Raw genomic sequence first — 21,827 nt, 5'->3', positions numbered from 1 at the left:
GAGGCTACTGTAGGGTTAAACAATGTACGGGGGTCTCGGTTCGAGCCCTCCCGCCGGGCGGCTAGGTCGAAGGAGGAGCTAGGAGGGTGACACAAGAAAGGCGAGGCTCTAGGGAGCCACCCGGAAGCGGCCGCGGCTGTGGAAAACCTAAACAGCTCGCTCCGGGGCACTGTGACATTCACCCAGTCCTTTGACTTACTCCTCTTCGCTTTTTTCTTAGAGGACTTCGACCGTTTCCTTCCATGCCTCGAGCGGGAACGAGACTTTTTCTTTCTTCGGGATTTCTCCCACTTCCTTTTGATCAGGTCCCTGTCTTCATCCTCTGATGACGAAGAAGACGAAGAGTCCGATGACGACGACGACGAGGATGAGGACGGAGCTCTCCGACCGGCCGACCCGTCCAAGACCGTGGGGGGAAAATCACGTCGTTTCTCAGGTGCGGGCAGTTTTAGAAACACAGGGGGTAGCGTAGCCGAGGGAGCCGGAGGGGTCCCCGCGAGCCCTTTACAGAGCCACTGATCTACCTGCTCTCTAACGAGAGACCTGAAGGGAGTCCTAGGTTTCACCCACGTGGCGGGGTCCGAAGATGTCGAACTACCTTTCTCCGTGTCTCCCCCGGTGGTCGAAGCACTCGAAACACGCCACAAGCAGAGGAAAGTATCGGCACTCGGCCTACCCCACATAGGCTAATCCGAGGCGACGGGACCTGCGGGCACCAGGCCCTCGCCTCCTACCCACACTTCTGCACTCCACTCAGGCCCCACACATGCCTGCCCCACACTGGACACATCCCCCACAGGAAAATCAGACTCTTGGGGAAGGGCAATGGGCCTCTTCCCCGCAACGGACTTACCTCGTCCCCTACGCTGGGTAGGGTGGGAAGAGCGGGCGCTACGGTCTGCCGAATCGTCTGGCGAACCTGCAGGCGAAGAAAAGCTTGAATCTTTAGGCAACTTCTTAGTTGCCTTCTTCTTCTTCGTCCCGAAGCGCACCCACTGGATCTCAGTCCAATCAGCACATTCCGGGCACGTAGAGGTAGGGGAACACGCTTTCCCCCTACACGTGGAACACAGGGAGTGGGGATCAACCTCAGGCTTGGAAAGGAAAGCCCCGCAAGACTTCCCAGCCACAGGCCCAGGGCAACGACGAGGATGCTCCATAACGCAAAGCTAACACACCAAGAGACGCAAGGATGTACTAAAAGGAAAGTGAAATGGAAACACGTGGGTAACACGCGGTAAGCACAAAGGATTGGGGGACATGAGGGTTGCACAGGTAAGAGAGAGCGCGGCGAGATGTATATCACGTCGCGACCAGAAACTTACTGGAGAGTCGACCTGAGGTATCACGCTGCCTGACCCCGGGGTCGCCTCGGGCATGTACCACAATGCCAGATGTTGACCCCGTAGAAAACAAGAAGAGGGAGATAAACTATACAAAAAGCTGGCCGGTTAGGTAGAGTTAGCCAGTAACTCCTAAGAAGGTAGTTCTAGGTAAGTAACCGTGTTGGAACAAATAACAATTAAAATAAAATATTCAAAGAACAGTAACAACCCAGCCACTGAGGGGGGGGCAGGCCAGCCTCAACTTGGTGCCGGTCCCAAGCCCGGGTAAATGGGGAGGGTTGGTGGCAGGAAAGGCATCCAGCCATGAAAAATTTGCCAAAACGAATATGGACAGTGAATATTATCAGAATAAAATTAATGCTAGATGGAGAAAGCTGGCCAGAAACATCAACCCCACATAGAAGTGGGAAAAGACGCAGTCAAAGAAGATTCTAAGAACAGTAACAACATTAAAATAAATCTTTCATACATGAATTAAAAACTTTAAAATAAAATAGGAAGAGAAATAAGATAGAATAGTGTGCCTGAGTGTACCCTCAAGCAAGAGAACCCTACCCCAAGCATAACTCCTAAATAACATACAACACTGATAATGCTAGGCATTAACCGAGACTATATATCACAAAAAACTTTTAAAACACAAATATCAGTCAACAACTTACTGATAAAATGAATACTGGCTTGCTGATAAAACTTGATTAAACATTGTGTTTACTTCGAGAGGAGACAGGTATCGACAACACGCTCCAGATAATCGCCCGTAACCTTTCACTGCCAAACTTACATGCAATGTGGACTTGCCAGTCTCCAGTAACTTGCTGTATTCTTGAATGAGATACTGGAAGATAAATGTTATTCTAATTATTTTGCAGAATAAGTTTCACCATATAAATTTATAGTAGGGAAAAGATTACTGCATACTATATCATTCTAGGCTGGAGGAACGTAGAGAGTAGAGGTCCCCTTTTTGTTTTTGTTTCATTTGTTAATGTTGGCTACCCCCCAAAATTGGGGGAAGTGCCTTGGTATTTGTATGTATGTATGTATATCTTTCTACTTGATCTATCATACCATGACACTCCACAATTTTGGGAGGTAGCCGAAATAAAAAAAAGAACAAAGGGGGATTTTTCATCTCATCGTTCCTCTCTGCTTAACGAGGGACTCAGCCAAGTTTGGTTGGTACTACTTAGATACCACAGCCAACTGTCCCTCATTTTCCACCATAAATGAAGCTTCGTATACTGACTTCCCTACTGTTTTATGCCCCATCTAAAAAAAAATCTACTCAAAATAACATTTTGACTTGGCAGTCTAGTTAAGAAAATTACTATAATTTTGTGCATTAAATGGAATAATGCAATACTTATTTTGGTAATAACATTTGCCAGAAACTCAATGAGTATTTACTGGGAGGTCACACGATAATATCTTAAATATGCAGACACTTGATGTAAATCAATAAGAGTAAATTATTCAACGGCTACACTACTGCACACACATTATACAGTATACTGCAAAACGTCATCTTAACCCTTTTACCCCCAGGCTATTTGGAAATTTCCAACCCTTAACCCCCAGGGGGTTATTTTTTTCCCAGCACATTTTGCAGTATATTTTTTTCAAATTGCTCTAACAGACTTAATTTTTGTCATAGAGAGGTCAGGTTGGTCTCATTCTCTTGGAAAATGCCTGAATTTTCTCAAAAAATTATCAAAAATATGAAAAAAAAAAAAATTTATAGCATTTTTTTGCAAGGACGTACCGGTACGTCCATGGGGGTAAAGGGATGGCTTTTGTGAAAAGTACCAGTACGTCCTTTGGGGGTAAAAGGGTTAACTAAACCCACATACCTTAAACACTTTCTTCCCTTGGCTGTCGTCCATTTCCGCTCGTGAAATTAACTGGTCTGCAATGACCGAGGTGAAAGCGTCCATGGCACGTACTCCAAACTTCCTGTCGTCTCTGTTATAATGACTACTCCACTGAATAAGCCAAGGGAAAAGTAGATGAACATCCTCAAATAAGTGGACCGCAAACTTCCCTCCATGGATGTGGATAATATCCAGACAAGCTATTTGAAGAGAAATGAAAAGAAATGATTAATTCGGAAAGTTAAGGTGTATCAACCTTAATATGTGCTTCCTCTTCACATTTACAAGAAAATAAATTCAAAATGAGTTACTCTTTCATTAATATTTAAGAAAATATTATTAAATGGTGAACAAAAAGTGGCACACCACTTTCATTAATTAGTAAGTAGAATGTAACTATGGTACTAAGCATTTTTAGGATTATTGCAAATTTTTCTTCTCTCAATAGTGTCTAGGTAAATGTTTGCTGCGCGTTTATCCTAGTTATATTCATCATAATACTTTGTCTGCTCGTTTATATACTATATTTACAATGCCTTATGGTACGGGTATGCTAGATGTAAAATACCAAAAGAATAAATTGTGTTAAGAAAATTTACAACGAACACCTTTAACAGAATAGAATTCCCTTCAAATGGTTATCCCTTTTACCCCCAGGCTCCTTGGAAATTTCCAACCCTTAACCCCCAGGGGGTTAATTTTTTCCCAGCACATTTTGCAGTATATTTTTTTTAAATTGTTCTAACAGCCTTAATTTTTGTCATAGAAAGGTCAGGTTGGTTTCATTATCTTGGAAAATGCCTGAATTTTCTCAAAAAATTATCAAAAATATGAAAAAATTATTTTTTATAGCATTTTTTGGCAAGGACGTACCGGTACGTCCATGGGGGTAAAGGGATGGCTTTTGTGAAACGTACCAGTACGTCCTTTGGGGGTAAAAGGGTTAAATGAAATAAAACAATTGAGAAAAAATTAGGAGTTTGAAGTAACCGCAAAACAACATTGTCTTAATGGAGTAAGTTACGCCCCTTAAAGCAACTTAAACACAATTTCATTCGATTACTTTTATCCTCAAATTTGTGTGCAATTCTCTATTGGTGGCTACAAATACTCATACTACCGTCATATGGCCGCATGTGTGTGCTATGTTATTAGTCCTTTTACCTCTTGGAGCAGCTCTTCTTTCCAAATTCAATTTGGGATTCATTATCTTCTTCAAGGAACAATAAAGTTCTTCGTACATCTTCAGGAGTTCATTTCTCTCTTCTGAATTTTCAACATCCATTGGAAAATAATGTAGATAGAATTCGTAACCTTTCAGAACTCCAGTTAGAGCTGTTAGGTTAGGCTCACTCCCCATCTATCAAAAACAATTGAGAATGGCAAATTAAAATCATTATCAAAGTAATATACTAATCCATTATAAAAATAACAATAAATAACACCCGAACTACGTGAAAAAAGACTTTCCACACTTATGACAATCATTATTACTATCCAAGCTACAACCCTAGTAGGAAAATTAGGATGCTACAAGCCCAAAGGCTCCAACAGGAAATGCAGACCAATGCAGAAAGGATTTACCATCCAAGCTACAACCCTAGTTGGAAAATTAGGATGCTAGAAGCCCAAAGGCTCCAACAGGAAATGCAGACCAATGCAGAAAGGATTTACCATCCAAGCTACAACCCTAGTAGGAAAATTAGGATGCTAGAAGCCCAAGGGCTCCAACAGGAAAAACAGCCCAATGCAGAAAGGAAATAAGAGAAAGAAATAAAAATTTATATATGAGAAATGACAAAAATAATGATCTAATATTCTCCAAATTCAGACTTCATTCTATACTAATCACTACCCTCTGTAACTTTTTCTTGTCATAATCTCTTCCTGGGGGGGGGGGGTGATTAATATTTCAAAAACATCTGTAAAAAACTAGTAATTTCTTTTATCACCAAAATACCTCACCCTTACCTTAGGTTTTGTTTCTGCATGCTTTTCAATTCTATTTAATGCTAATTTCTTGTTATTATTTTAAGATAACTTCAGATATAGATAATGAAGTCCCTAATCCAACTCACATTCAAGAACCAGCTAATTATTTATGATTATTTCAACTTGGTATAAAAATATACACACTATCATACATACATACATACATATACCAAAGGCACTTCCCCCAATTTTGGGGGGTAGCCGACATCAACAAGAAACAAAACAAAAAAGGGGACCTCTACTCTCTACGTTCCTCCAGCCTAACCAGGGACTCAGCCGAGTTCAGCTGGTACTGCTAGGGTGCCACAGCCCAACCTCCCACATTTCCACCACAGATGAAGCTTCATACTGCTGAGTCCCCTACTGCTGCTATCATAAACAACGAATAATGTACTTCATCCAGGATTCAATATACCATTGCAATACAGTATCATAAAAATGCATATTTCTCCAAAGAGTGTATGATGAAAGGGGACAAAATATAGGCCAGAAACTATCTTTAATGATATGGTACATCAGTTATAAAAAATACAAATGAACCAAATGCCAGACAGTACTACTTTGGATTCTTCTCTCTGGTTACGGTTCCTTTTCCCTTTGCCTACACATACACCGAAGACTCTAGCTTATTCTTTACATATTCTCATGTACTAATACACCTGACAACACTGAGATTACCAAAAAATTCTTCACTCAAGGGGTTACTGCACTATCATTGTTCAATGGCCACTTTCCATTAGGTAAGGGTAGAAGAGATTCTTTGGCTATGGTAAGCAGCTCTTCTAGGACACTCCAAAATAAAACCAATGTTCCCTAGTCTTGGGTAGTGCCATAGCCTCTGTACCTTGGTCTTCCACTGTCTTGGGTAGGAGTTCTCTTGCTTGAGGGTACACTCAGGAACACTATTTCATCTTTCTTTTTCTTCTTGTTTTGTTAGTTTTTATAGTTTATATAGGAGATATTTATTCTAATGTTACTGTTCCTAAAATATTTTACTTTTCCTTGTTTCCTTTCCTCACTGGGCTATTTTCCTAGTTGGAGCACCTGGGCTTAGAGCATCTGCTTTTCCAACTAGGGTTGTAGCTTAGCAAGTAATAATAATAATATAAATAAAAGTTAGATATCCTACATGTCTCTTCAGTTGGTCTTTGAAAATCTTCAAAACGAGACGAGCATGATGGCCAAGCACTTCTGGATAGCAGTACAATAACATCCCCATAGTATGCAGCTGTTGCTGTAGCACTGAAAAACAGAACAACATATAACGAAGAATCTAATATAGGATATCCAGGGGTTGACATGATGTCTTGATACTAAACCTTAAAGCCACAGGAGATAACAAGATTTTTGAAAAGCAAGAAAGGAATGAAGTGTGCAAAATAACAAAGTACATGTACAGTTGTAGATGATAATGTAATTCACTATCATCTTTTTCCATTATTAATTCACTATCATCTTTTTCCATTATTGTAAAGTGATGTGTCACAAATGTAAAACCACAAATTTTCAAAAGTAATTTGTATTTTTCCTAACTACATAGAACCAGTTCTTTAATAGGAGTCTGATTACAGCAAAGATTTAAGCTTGGCTGTCAAAAATTATAACAAGGTGTTGATAGTTACCAGCGGGTAGTGGGGAAGGCCCACCTCCCAGCCAGCTCACTGAGAAGCCACTTTGATCTTCACCTACTACTTGCAGGGTGGATGATGAGGGAAGTATAACTTAAAGAACTCCGGTTTGTATAGTTAGGAAAAATACTATTTACTTCTAAAAATTTGATTCGTTCCTACAAGGATACAAACTTTGGATTGTCTGATGGTCAGTGTTGATGCCCCTCTGTGATACTTTTGAGACCTCTCATTCAGACTCGTGATGGGTTAGAGTCTTTCATTGACTTGATCTTCGTTCTCCCTCCTTATCTTAGTCTTTTCTTTGGGTGCAGAGGCTGTCTGAAGGAAAGGAACTTAATGTGGACCTTGTCCTAAGACAATAACTCTCATGAAGGGAGTTGAGGTCTCCAGATATGTCTACCTGTGAACTGCCAGAGGAATATTCTCCTCCGAGTACCTTTTAGAAGGAATATTCCTTGAAAAAATATCCTCCTCAACCAATCATATCTTGATTGATGTGTTGGAGAGATGTCTCCAATTGATGAACACCACCTACGAGGGGCGTAGGAACAAGCCCATGCACATGTTCATTTGGAGTTTTCTTGTTTCCATAGGTGAGCACAAGCAAGCAGGAGAGCCCTTAGTGCCAAGAGAGGGTGCTTTAGAGCGTGAATGGCGCTCTTGTATAGGAATCTTTCCTAATGGCATTCCTAGGAGAGAGTAAAGTATGAGATTGTCCATGAGCGCATACTAAAGTAACAACAGGAATAGATGAAAGTTCCCTAATTAGGCAACACGAGCGCATAGGATACATGTGAATATCCAATTGGGAACAGTCCTGGCATGCAAGTAACCTGGTGTTTCCTACTAACAGATCGTATAGGCATAGAAGAGTACTCATAGTGAGAAGACTGCGAATCCAAAGGAAAGGGCACAAAAGCATGAATAGATGATTTTGAGTGTGCTAAAGAATGCACTTCTAAAAGCATCTCCTCTTGATCTGTAGAAGGCATGGAACTGGAAGAGGACTTTGTTGAAAATCGTAGAGCTCGGAAGATTACAGATCACTACGAGAGCGATCGTATGTTAATACGTCAACTGCTAACAGATATATCTACCTTTCCCAAAGAATGTGCATTCTTGTAAAAAGACAAATCCTCTGCATTGAGGAGAATCTTCCTCCGTTAAAGTAAATATAAGCCTCCTGAAGGGACGGAAATGTTGGGAGAGAAATTCTCCTCTTCATCCTGTAAAAGCAGTCTACATTCGGTGATAGTCTATCTGACAAAGAAGGGTGCGAGCGCTTCCTTGAAGCTCAAGGCATCTCTTAAGGGGAAGATAACTGTGCAGTTATTCTTGGGGGAGGAGTTAATCCTGAGAGGGGAGAGCTAAGGGCTTCCTACACAGGTATAGCATGCAAAGCAGGCTCCAATGATGAAGAATTTCCTTTAAATGGAATAAAAGCTTGAAGGAGTCTTTCTCTAGAAGTTTTTAAGACATACTACTGTGTTAGAATACACTTTCTCGAGTCAAAGTCTCTGTTTTAATGATTTCTACTCACCTGTGGACTGTCTGTTATTCTTAATGTCAACCCAAAGCCGTTCAATAAACGCATCAAAGTTAGCTTCTTCAATATCGAGGCTTGATGAAAATTTCTCAATCACTGCACGAAAAACCTCTAACGATTTCGCTCGAACATTTGCACCCTTGTCGACTTTATACAGGAAAAGGCTGTATTTCTGGAAATAAATAACCCTTGTCACACAGTTACTGTGGTCCCAAAATACAAGATATGCTTAACAAGTAAACTTATTTGTAATTACTGTATATTAAAAGAATAGAAAGAGATTGTTGAATTTCTACATAAAATTACTTCCATATCTTACTCATATGCAAATAAAGAACTGAAATTACTGTATCAAAAAATACAATCAACTTACATTTTCTCTTGGTTATCATATGGAGGACTGGCAGAGATACATACAAATTGCGACTTGATTTGATTTTGACTATACAGTAGTCAATTTCTTTTAGCGATGCTTATTTGCACCGACTCGCAGCAGTGCCCTTTCAGCTCGGAAAAGTTTCCTGATCGCTGATTGGTTAGAATTATATTGTCCAACCAATCAGCGATCCGGAAACTTTTCCGACCTAAAAGGGCACCGCTGCGAGTCGGTGCAAATATGCATCGCTAAAAGAAATGGACTATAGAATGACATATGTTGAATTACTGCTATACAGTACCATACTAGGAAAAGGGACCTGTTTATCAAACATGTTTGAATGTTATAAATATAAGAAATTGCTTTATTCCTACTCATATCAAAATAGGCAATATATTCTAACTTACCATTATTTCATTAGCATACTCTAAAATCTTTGCCGAATCTTTTTGTAGCAAGATTTTTATCACATCCAATGTACTTTCCCTTGCACCCGAGAAAGCGCTCTCGTTCACTTGATTTCGTCCAAATGCAATTATACCATTCTCTCCAAAAAGATGACTCAAGTACAGCTCTGAAAAAACAAACAGAATATATGCCATGAAATATAGTCTAAATTTCAAAGCTAAAAGTGGTGCCATCCTTGATTGCACAGAGCAATGAGAGCTTTCATGGGGCCTTAACAAAATTACCTCATTATGATCTAAAATGGTCAATATATACAAAAACTTATAAAGAGCAGTATGTAAAATAAATCTTACATACTATACCATCTTTATGCACATACAAAATACAAACACAAAACTTATTTGCTTTATTCGACGTCTTGTAGCCCTGATAATCATTCTGAATATAGTCATATTAAAGTAAATACGATGTAAGCCATACATTTAAAATGGTTAACTACTGTACTGTATTATAGCATTTTATTTTCATATAAAAATGGCTTGAAAATCAACCCCCCAACCTATTCTACAAGCCGTGTCCTAACCTACTTACCTAATGGGGGGGGGGGGGGTTAACGCCCCCTGTGACCGCTCTTACACTGCCGCATTCTTAGTTGGCCGTCATCATACACTAAGGTGGCTGCTATCATACATACGTACATCCCACAGGGTGTATGTATGATAGCGGCCACCTATATGTTTGATTACGGCAGTGTAATGGGGGTTGCAGGGGGGCGTTAGCCACCCCCGTTAGGTAAGTAGGAAAGGACACGGTTTGTAGGTTAGGTTAGGGGGGAAAGTTTAGGTTAGTTGATGTCTATTTTTATTGAACACGTGAGGAAATATACTGTTTACGTGCACGTGGATTTCATATCTGAAATTTTCCTACTCAATGGCATGAGGTACTATCAACAAGTAAAATATAAAAGCTAGGCTAGTAATCTTACAAAATGTCGGCAAATGGCACACTGAACTTTATTACTAGAATGCCTTAGTCTTGTGACCTACAGAAAACTAAGTTAAAGTAAAAGCAGATGGGCTATATATAGGTTATTACAGAAAATTATATTTTAATTATAAAATAAATTTTTGAATATACTTACCCGGTGAATATATAATAGCTGAGCCTCCGGCGGCTCGACAGAAAAACACACAAAAACTCGCGAGCGATCGCTATGAAGGTAGCGGGTGTGCCCACCAGCGCCAACTATCGGCCAGATACCGCATATACATGTAAACAGACCCAATTTTTCTCATCCCGCTGGGTCTCTATCGGGGAGGAAGGGGGGGCCTTTAATTTATACAGTATATTCACCGGGTAAGTATATTAAAAAATGTATTTTATAATTAAAATATCATTTTTAAATATTTAACTTAGCCGGTGAATATATAATAGCTGATTCACACCCATGGTGGTGGGTAGAGACCAGAGTTAATTAAGTTTACAGCGTATACGCTTAGAGTTTTTGAAATTTATATCATAACAAAACCCAAATATATAAAGGTACCTGGTAAGGAAGTTGACTTAGACGATTACTCTGCCTTATTAGTCTGTCTTCCTCACGAAGCCCAGCGATCCTCTTAGGATGCTGAAAGACTCCCAGGAGTTGAAGTATTAAGGGCTGCAACCCATACAACAGGACCTTATCAAACCCCTAATCTGGGCGCTCTCAAGAAATGACTTTGACCACCCGAAAAATCAACCAGGATGCGAAAGGCTTCTTAGCCTTCCGTACAACCCAAAAAACAATATTAAAAACATTTCAAGAGACATTAAAAAGGATATTGGAATTAGGGTAATGTAGTGGTAGAACCCTCACCCACTACTGCACTCGCTGCAACGAATGGACCCAGTGTGTAGCAGTCCTCGTAAAGAGTCTGGACATCTTTTAAGTAAAATGACGCGAACACTGACTTGTTTCTCCAAAAAGTCGCGTCCATAATACTTTGCAGAGATTTATTTTGCTTGAAGGCCACGGAGGTTGCTATAGCTCTAACTTCGAGCGTCTTAACCTTAAGCAAACATCGGTCTTTCTCATTCAAGTGAGAATGAGCTTCTCGTATTAAAAATCTGATAAAATATGACAAAGCATTCTTTGACATAGGCAATGATGGTTTCTTAACTGAGCACCATAATGCCTCAGATTTACCTCGTAATGACTTAGTACGAGCTAAATAGAACTTAAGAGCTCTAACAGGACATAATACTCTTTCCAGTTCGTTGCCTACGATCTCTGATAAGCAAGGAATATCAAAAGATTTAGGCCAAGGACGAGAAGGCAGTTCATTTTTGGCCAGGAAACCAAGTTGAAGTGAACAAGTGGCTTTTTCTGTAGAAAAGCCGATGTTCTTACTGAAGGCATGAAGTTCACTGACCCTTTAAGCCGAAGCCAAGCACACTAGGAAAAGTGTCTTGAGGGTGAGATCCTTCAGGGAGGCTGAATGTAAAGGCTCAAACCTGTCTGACAGGAGGAACCTTAGGACCACGTCTAAGTTCCATCCAGGAGTTGTCAAACGACGTTCCTTAGAGGTCTCGAAAGACTTAAGGAGATCTTGGAGATCTTTATTGTTGGAAAGATCTAAGCCTCTATGTCAAAAGACCGAAGCCAACATGCTCCTGTAGCCCTTAATCGTGGGAGCTGAAAGGGAGCGAACCTTTCTCAGATGTAAAAGAAAATCTGCGATTTGGGCTACAGAGGTACTGGACGAGGACACAGATGCTGACTTGCACCAGTCTCGAAAGACTTCCCACTTCGACTGGTATACTCTAATGGTAGAAGCTCTCCTAGCTCTTGCAATCGCACTGGCTGCCTCCTTCGAAAAGCCTCGAGCTCTTGAGAGTCTTTCGATAGTCTAAAGGAAGTCAGACGAAGAGCGGGGAGGCTTTGATGGACATTCTTTACGTGGGGCTGACGTAACAGATCTACCCTTAGAGGAAGACTTCTTGGAAAGTCTACCAGCCATTGAAGTACCTCGGTGAACCATTCTCTCGCGGGCCAGAGGGTAGCAACCAACGTCAACCTTGTCCCTTCGTGAGAGGCGAACTTCTGCAGTACCTTGTTGACTATCTTGAATGGTGGGAATGCATATAAGTCCAGAAGAGACCAATCCAGTAGAAACGCGTCTATGTGGATTGCTTCTGTATCGAGGACTGGAGAGCAATAGATTGGTAACCTTTTGGTCAACGAGGAGGCAAAGAGGTCTATGGTGGGTTGACCCCAAGTAGCCCAAAGACTCTTGCCCACGTCCTTGTGGAGGGTCCATTCCGTGGGTATCACCTGACCCCTCCGACTGAGACAGTCTGCCAAGACGTTCAAGTCCCCCTGGATGAATCTCGTCAACAGGGAGATGCCTCGATTTCTTGACCATAAGAGAAGGTCCCTTGCGATCTCGAGCAGCGTGAAGGAGTGTGTGCCTCCTTGCTTGGAGATGTACGCTAAAGCTGTGGTGTTGTCTGAGTTGACATCTACCACTTAGTTTCGAAGAAGCTTTCGAATATCATCAAGGCCAAGTGGACTGCTAATAGCTCCTTGCCGTTGATGTGCATGCTCTTCTGACTTGAGGTCCACAGACCCGAGCATTCCCGACCGTCCAGGGTCGCACCCCAACCCAAATCCGACGCGTCTGAGAACAACACGTGGTTTGGGTTCTTGACTGCTAGGGATAGTCCCTCTCTCAGACTGATATTGCTGTCCCACCATTTAAGGCATGCCTTTACTGGTTCGGAGACTGGGAATGATACCGTCTCTAACGTCTTGTCCTAGTTCCAGTGAGAGGCTAGATGGAACCGGAGAGGCAGAAGGTGTAGTCTCCCTAGTGAGACAAACTGCTCCAGGGATGAGAGAGTCCCTATGAGACTGTTCCCACTCCTGACTGAACAAACGTTCTCTTTTCAGCATTAGTTAGACTTCGAGCAGGGCTTGTTCTATTCGGGTGGCAGACGGAAAAGCCCGAAAAAAAAACTGGACTGCAAATCTCCATCCCCAAATATAGAATAATCTGGGATGGGATCAGTTGGGACTTTTAGGTTGACCAAAAGTCCCAACTCCCTGGCCAGACTCAACGTCCAATGTAGATCCTGCAGACAGCGAAGACTGGACGATGCTCTGAGAAGCCAGTCGTCCAAGTACAGAGAGGCTCGGATCCCCGATAGATGGAGGGATTTTGCCACATTCCTCATGAGCCTCGTAAACACGAGAGGAGCAGGACTGAGGCCAAAGCACAGGGCTCGAAACTGGTACCCCACATTCCTGTAAACAAACCTCAGAAACGGTTGGGAATCCGGGTGTATAGGAATGTGGAAGTATGCCTCCTGAAGGTCGAGAGAGACCATCCAGTCGCCTTCCATTAATGCTGTCAAGACAGCCTGGTAGACTTCATCGTGAAGTTTGTCTTGACAATGAATACATTGAGCGCACTTGCCTCTTACGTACTCCTGCAGTGAACATGGCTGCCAGATCATTGGAGCCATCCCTGAGGGACTTGTTCCTGCAGAGAACGTGGCTGTCAGATCATTGGAGCCATCCCTGAAAGCCTTGTTTATGCATGACATAATTGTACAGCAAAACTTCAAACGCTCGAAAAAACTCCTAACAGGAGATGGTCTAGCTCTGAAGTCGACCATAAAATCTTGGAGCGTCTCATGGCCAGGCGCCAGGGAGAGTCTATGAGGTTTGAGAAGTCTATCTGGGCAGAGGCAGGAATTCCCAAGCCGAGAACTTCTCCCGTGTCATATCAGACTCTCGCTCTATAAGCCAGCTTAAAAGTAGGGAAAGCAAAGGCTGTATCCCCCAAACTCCTCCTGGTGATTAACCAGTCGCCTAGCAAACGTAAAGCTCTCTTAGAAGAGCGAGAGAGCACTAGCTTATAAAACAACGGCTTCGAAGTAGCTAGGCCTAGTGTAAACTCTGACGTTTAGGCGAACGAGGAGCAGCAGTTACAAAAAGATCCGGACAAAGATCCTTAAAAATCAGCATGATTTATTTAAAGTCCATAGGGGGCTGAGCAGCTTTAGGCTCCTCTCCGTCTGACAGTCCTCAAGGGAATATCAGTAGGAGGGGGATCAGCAACTTCCCCATCTGAAGGAACCTTGTCCGACAATAGCCGAGTCTCAAGCAAGGGAGAGACCTGCCGTGGTGGCAATGCTTGACAAGCAGAGTCCACACGCAAAGGAGCAATCAGTAGCAGTCAAGGACGCTATGTCATGTAACTGCTTAAAGGACTGACCAGTAACAACAACAGGTGCGGGAGGACGTTCGACGTCAACTCGAGACTGCCTTGACTGCTTAGACTGAGCAGTCAAAACAACTCTTGACTGCGGTGCTTGACGCTCAACGTCAAAACAAGTCAACTCTGCTGGTTGGTGAACGTCCTGAACGTCAACAAGAGCAAGCGGCAGCGGCTGAACGTCCACAAGCGGCTGAGAGTCAACACGGGACTGCATCGAGTGAGGCTCTACAAAACACGATTGACGTGACTTTGTAACGTCAATGTCAACAGGACGAGCAAAGGCTCGTTTGGGCGGCTGACGGCCAAGATCTCGATCAGCTAAGCGGCGAGGATCATCGTGAACCTGCTCAACTGAATAGTCCTCCATAAGAGAGGCAAGCTTATTCTGCATGTCTTGCCGTACAACCCATTTAGGATCAACGGGAATGGTTGCGGTAAGAGACGAGGGTAACGTCTGTGACTGCAAAACCCTGCCTACAAAAAGACTCTCGGAGCCTGTGTTACGCTTTTGTTTAGGCGGCGAGCAGTCTTCCGATGACTGCATAGGGTCAGAGCTGTCCTAATGGTTACAACCAGGACGCTGGACCTGTCCTGAAAGGACTGACTTTCGCTTAAAGGGCCTCGAAACCTTGTTCCACGGTTTCTTATGCGAAAAGCCTTCGGATGACGAGGAGAAAATCGTCTCGCTCGTCTTATGGTAGGGGCGGTGTTGATGAGACATGCCTGAAACCATAGAGGGAACGTCTGTTCGCTGATCAAGTCCTCTCGAACCCATAAGTCGTACGACATTACTTCTCCCCTGGGCTTGGGAGCTTGCAAGAGGTCTCGGACTAGGTGAACGACAGGCACGAACAGACGAACCCTCGGTCGCAACACTGATAACACTTTGCGCAATTATCACTTTATCACTACGATTTTCTGTTTTGCACTTACTTCACTGAAATCGAATTTTACAACAATTCCACATTAGGTATGAATAAAACTGATTTCTACCTGAAGCACGCAATTCTACCCTCATCAAAAGGTTATAATTGCGAAATCAGTCGTATAATGTAAGCACATTAATACAAGCAAAAAACAGTAAACATATATTAAGATAAAAAGATCAGTGGCTGGGAAGGAGACTAAACACTAGTTCATTCAAAACTACGTTTTCAATCTCTCACCGTACAGTGCCTTGGGACGAGAATAAAAACTAAAAACGTTTTATCCTTTCTCCCCGTACAGAGACTAGGGACGAGAGTAAAAAACTGACTCGAGAACAACGTTACTCGCTTGGGACGAGAATAAAGATCGGAACGTTCTCTCTTCCTCTCTCTCTCTCTCTCTCTCTTCCTCTCTCTCTCTCTCTCTTGATTTCGCACCGAAGAGAAGAGCCCACTTACCTTTCGTCAATAAACAGGTTATTTGACCAAAGGAAAAAACTGAAAGGTTTTTCAATTAACAAGTTCCTTTAAAATAGTATTTAAAACATTTAAGTTTGAAAGAAGAATGAACAAAACGTCAGAATCGATTTACTCTTTCTGCAAAGTGAAACCGTGATTCTCTCTCTCTCTATCGTAACGATAGAGCGCAAACTGCGTAGCATAAATAAACTAAACGTTAGTTCATCTTTGAAACAGTACGAAGACTATTCAAAGAAAATCTTTCATAAAATATTTACTAAAAAATATTTATTTAATAAGTTTTAAATCATTTGCTCTGTAAAAGTTATTTACGATTGAAAGGGCACAACGTTGTTTAACTTCGGTTTCCAAGTTAGGACCGCCTACTCTCGGATTAGAGGAGGAATAGGAAAGGTCGCATATAAACAAATCATTAAAATTTATCTTGATGTTTATTATAAATGGAAAGCTAATCGAAGAGGCCTAATAAAGGCGGTTGAGATATAAAATATATAGTTAACAACAACAATTTATAACGTGATAAGATAATTGCTAAAAGCCTAAAAGACACTTCCGTACTAAGGGAAGGGTCGGCCATTTAAAAGTCAAAGAAAGTCCAAAAAACAATCCAAAGTCATCAAAAATTAAATCTATCCAAAAACGAGTTCAAGATTTAAGTTGAAGATAAAACACCTGCACTGCGAAAGCTCAAACCAAAAGGAAGTACTTCACCAAATATGTTGAGAAAACTCCAGGTTATACAGCGAGTATTGATACGTCTTGTCGTTAAGGCCGACAGAGAAAAATTGGGTCTGTTTACATGTATATGCGGTATCTGGCCGATAGTTGGCGCTAGTGGGCACACCCGCTACCTTCATAGCGATCGCTCGCGAGTTTTTGTGTGTTTTACTGTCGAGCCGCCGGAGGCTCAGCTATTATATATTCACCGGCTAAGTTAAATATTTAAAAATAGCAATTATTCAGTTACTAGTATTGGCGGGTAGTACAGGTCGCCACCTTACAACCATTCGGATACAAACACAAATCCAACTGAAAATAACAAAGTTAAGATAAAGAGATGCTGTAATCAAATAATATATCACTTGATACAGTGAACAAAATGACATTTGTAATAATCTGATATCTATTTCATATGAAACCTGACTATTTGTTGACTTTTGTAGCTGGAAATTCAGGTTAGGCCTGCACTAGGCCAAATTTACAAACAGCTTCTTGGAACCTATCAATTTTGGAAGTTGAGGACCTCCTGTACTTTAACCTTTTCCGTTATACTGTATATATAAAACAAAGTAGGATGATTAAATAGTGTCCAAGACCAAGTTAGGATACTGGGACTTGCCCCATCCCAGTTGTGTAAGGACACAGCATCTTAGGTTAGGTAAAGTAACAGAACACAAGTTTTGAGCTACTGTATATGGGACGACGAAAGATAGACATTTATGATAAGGGTACTGTAAATGGTAAAAGCTAAAGGCCGGTTTACACGGGGATAGTTTACTGGCATCTGCAAGCTATCCCTCTGCAAAGCCAAAGTGTCCTTATGCAAACACTTACTGTCCTAAAAAATTTACTTGTCGCTAGTGAACTATCCGCGTGTAAACCAGCCTTTAAAATAGTTGCATGGGCCGCAGGAGTTATCCTGCCCACCTACACAAAGAGTGCCCTGAAACAACAGTTATCTTAAAAAATAATTTTGCCACGATGTTATAGTACATTAAAGGGAAGCAGACTTTTTAATTTCGGTAAGAGATATAATCCTACATTATTACTATTATTACTTGCTAAGCTACAACTCTAGTTGGAAAATCAGGATGCTATAAGCCCAGGGGCCCCAACAGTGAAAATAGCCCCGTGAGGAAAGGAAACAAGTAATACTATAATAAATATTTCATATATAAACAATTAAAACTACACAAAACAAGAGGAAGAGAAATAAGATAGAATAGTGTGCTCTAGTGTACCCTCAAGCAAGAGAACTCTAACCAAAGGCAGTGGAAGACCATGGTACAGAGGCTATGGCACTTATGGACAAAAATACAAGATCTCCAACTCAATAGTATAGCATGCATTTCGTGGGGACGCACACTACCCATTTGTACCCCAACCTAGCATAACTTTGAGCACATTGGCCTTGCCTGTCAGCTCCCAGGTTAGGTAGGTGGGAACCTTCGGGGGAGCCCTTGTGAATCAGCCGCTAGTTCCTCCAGCGTGCATAAAAAATGGACACCAACTAACCTTAAAATCCACCCCCCCCCTATCCTGCAAGCCGAGTCCTTACCTACTTACCTAATTAGGGGGGGTAACGGCCCCTGTGACCGCCCTTACACTGCCACATTCTTAGTTGGCCGTCATCATACACTAAGGTGGCTGCTATCATACATACGTACACCCCATAGGGTGTATGTATGATAGCGGCCACCTATATGTTTGATTACGGCTAACTTAGAATACGGCAGTGTAATGGGGGTCGCAGGGGGGGCGTTAGCCACCCCTATTAGGTAAGTAGGAAAGGACACGGCTTATAGGTTAGGTTAGGGGGGGAAAGTTTAGGTTGGTTGATGTCCATTTTTATTGAACACGTGAGGAAATGGCCGCTGATATACAGAGGCTCCCACACCACCTTAGGCTAGGTGAGATTTTTGTGTTTATTTACCTTTTAAAATATGATTTTTGCAGTAGGAACTTTTCAAATTTTACAACCGCTATGTCCCAACCAACTACAAAGGCTCCATATAATTTAGTCTATGATATGTTCGTGTTTTTTATAACGATAAATCATTACATAAAATAAACTTTTCTCCGGTAGGTCATCTAAAATTCGGTTTATGGAAAACATAAGAATTTAATACTTTCTGGTCCTTATCTACCAATAACATAGTCTGGTAATAGGAAAATGAGTAGGATAATAAAGTAGTAATAAAAGGATACCTATCAACATTTCAAATATGTTTATCGTCTAAAACCTTAATCTATCAATTGATAAACTTATCATAACATGGTGCAACTCTGGTATACAAGACCGGTAGCCTCGATTCTAACTTATCAGAAATAAATACTTACCGAATTGGACAGGTGTTAAATCTCTGGAGAGATGATCAGAAATATCTACGACGATGTCTTTCCCAGCTCCGGGTGCTAAAGTGATTTTTTGAAGGCCACAAGAATGTAAATTTTCCAGGAGGATTTCAATCTCATCTTTCCTCCCGCCCGCCATGGTTGAAGTATGTGTGACGTCACATGTAAACAGTCTTGAGCAGGTTTGCTAGATTTCCACTGGATTATCGTACTTAAAGCTTCATATTATCGTTTTCCAACCAAAATTATCATGCAAACTTTCAATATAATTATTAAGAATTTACATAATTGACTTTTTTCAAAATATTTTAATATAACTATTTAATTAGAAACACACACATATCTATATACCTAAGGTATGTATCGTACATCGTACCGAACCTAAAATGATCGTACATGTACGATAATTATCGTATGCGTGACATCCCTGGTCTTGAGGCGGTAGTGTGATTGCCAGGTATTTCAAATGAGAAAAGGCTAACTTCTAATCAACCGCAGCTTTGAAAGGCATTCCTATTAGTAGAAAAAACAAAAATATAGTATTTAAGGCCAACTTTTTTCATGATATTACTAAAGGCTGACCAATTTTTAAAAGGCACAATTTGAGGTGTATTTGGCCTAAAAAGGCTAAGCTGGCAACTGACGGTAGGAGAGACACTCTTCTTCTATTTGGTATTTGGAAACCATAAAAAAACATATTATTATTATTATTATTATTATTATTATTATTATTATTATTATTATTATTATTATTATTATTATTATTATTATTATTATCGAGTGCTTGGACGAGGATTGAAACTGGAAGACGAGAATGACCATGAATGGGAGGTAAATCAGTTATTGTTTGCGGATGATGCTGTACTGGTTGCAGACACAGAAGAGAAGCTTGGCCGATTAGTGACAGAATTTGGAAGGGTGTGTGAGAGAAGGAAGTTGAAAGTTAATGTGGGTAAGAGTAAGGTTATGAGATGTACGAGAAGGGAGGGTGGTGAGAGGTTGAACCGCTGAATGCCATGTTGAATGGAGAGTTACTTGAGGAGGTGGATCAGTTTAAGTACTTGGGGTCTGTTGTTGCAGCAAATGGTGGAGTGGAAACAAATGTATGTCAGGGAGTGAATGAAGGATGTAAAGTGTTGGGGGCAGTTAAGGGAGTAGTAAAAAATAAAGGGTTGGGCATGAATATAAATGAAGTTCTGTATGAGGAAGTGATTGCACCAACTGTGATAAACGGATCGGAGTTGTGTGGAATGAAAGTGACGGAGTGACAGAAATTGAATGTGTTTGAGATGAAATGTCTAAGGAGTATGGCTGGTGTATCTCGAGTAGATAGGGTCAGGAACGAAATAGTGAGGGTGAGAACGGGTGTAAGAAATGAGTTAGCAGCTAGAGTGGAAATGAATGTGTTGAGGTGGTTTGGCCATGTTGAGAGAATGGAAAATGGCTGTCTGCTAAAGAAGGTGATGAATGAAAGAGCTGATGGAAGAAGTACAAGAGGAAGGCCAAGGTTTGGCTGGATGGATGGAATGAGGGAAGCTCTGGTTGATAGGAGGATAGATGTGAGAGAGGCAAGAGTGCGTGCTAGAAATAGGAATGAATGGCAAGCGATTGTGACGCAGTTCCAGTAGGCTCTGCTGCTTCCTCCGGTGCCTTGGAAGGCCGTGGAGGCAGCAGCAGTAGGGGATTCAGTATTATGAAGCTTCATCTGTGGTGGATAATGTGGGAGGGTGGGCTGTGGCACCCCTAGCAGTACCAGCCGAACTCGGTTGAGTCCCTTGTCAGACTGGGTGGAACGTAGAGAGGAGAGGTCCCCTTTTCTGTTTCATTGGTTTGATGTCAGCTACCCCCGCCCCCCAAAAAAAAAAAATTGGGGGAAGTGCCTTGGTATATGTATGTATGTATTATTACTTTTCTTGTAGATTCCTTATTTCCTTTCCCCACAGGGCTATTTTCCCTGTTGGCGTCCTCGGGCTTATAGCATTCTCTTAATCCTTTGTCTTTGCTTCTAAATTTTCTTAATTCTATAATTGCTAATTATTTTTCTTTTAGTTTCTTTATTTCCTTTCCGCACTGGGCTATTTTCCCTGTTGGAGCCCCTGGACTTATAGCATCCTGCTTTTCCAACTAGTGTTGTAGCTTAGCTAGTAATAATAATCATAATAATAATAATAATAATAATAATAATAATAATAATAATAATAATAATAACTGCGACTGCAGTTCCAAGATTCTAATAGTCCTATCTTCTTGAGACACTGTTATAGGTATTAAACTGTAATATATCTACGGGTAGCATGTTAGCCTGGACACCAGCCACCCATTGAGAAAATAACGCTAAAAAGTTATTTATTCCTTTGACTGGCCAGACAGTATTATATAGGATCCCTCTCTCTGGTTACGGCTAAATTTTTCCTTTGCTTACACATATATCGAATGATCTGGCATATTATTTCCACGTTCTCCTCTTTCTACATACATCTGACACACTGAGATTACCAAGCAATTCTTCTTCGCTCAAGGGTTTGACTACTACAGTGTAATTTATCAGTGGCTACTTTCCTTTTGGTAAGGATAGAAGAGACTTTGGCTATGGTTAGCAGCAAACTGATTACCACAACAGGTTGCCAAAACTGATGATAGCAAGGTGTTATCCTATCTAATTTCAAGTTAGAAGGGAATAAAAGTAAAAGATTGAGAACCTCATTATGACATTAATTTATTTAAGGCACAGATGATATAAACTTAATAACAATAATAAGAATAAGCTTAGAAGCTTTTTGCGTGTCTATAAAGAGATAGAGTGCCCGCAAACTTATTTTGCGGAGTGAGCAATAAGGAACCAGGAATCAGGAACCAGCTATTCTAGGAGGACACTCAAAAATTAAACCATTGTTCCCTAGTCTTGG

At 41.3% G+C, this 21,827-nt stretch overlaps 1 protein-coding gene across 1 annotated transcript in view; it reads right to left on the bottom strand.

The window, feature by feature from the left end:
- Nucleotides 1-19,068, bottom strand: part of LOC137615446 (DNA-dependent protein kinase catalytic subunit-like) — a 125,538-nt gene extending 106,470 nt beyond the window's left edge. Inside the window, 7 exon segments of the mRNA XM_068345324.1 lie at nucleotides 2,009-2,184; nucleotides 3,200-3,420; nucleotides 4,385-4,580; nucleotides 6,342-6,454; nucleotides 8,384-8,561; nucleotides 9,173-9,339; nucleotides 18,907-19,068. Coding sequence (XP_068201425.1) covers nucleotides 2,009-2,184; nucleotides 3,200-3,420; nucleotides 4,385-4,580; nucleotides 6,342-6,454; nucleotides 8,384-8,561; nucleotides 9,173-9,339; nucleotides 18,907-19,060 — 1,205 coding nt within the window. The 5' untranslated portion in view covers nucleotides 19,061-19,068.
- Between the last annotated feature and the right edge of the window lie 2,759 nt (nucleotides 19,069-21,827).

Source organism: Palaemon carinicauda, chromosome 21, assembly GCF_036898095.1.
Source record: "Palaemon carinicauda isolate YSFRI2023 chromosome 21, ASM3689809v2, whole genome shotgun sequence".
In the NCBI taxonomy this organism is placed as follows: Eukaryota; Metazoa; Arthropoda; class Malacostraca; order Decapoda; family Palaemonidae; genus Palaemon; species Palaemon carinicauda.
This window is presented reverse-complemented; position numbering and strand designations above follow the sequence as displayed.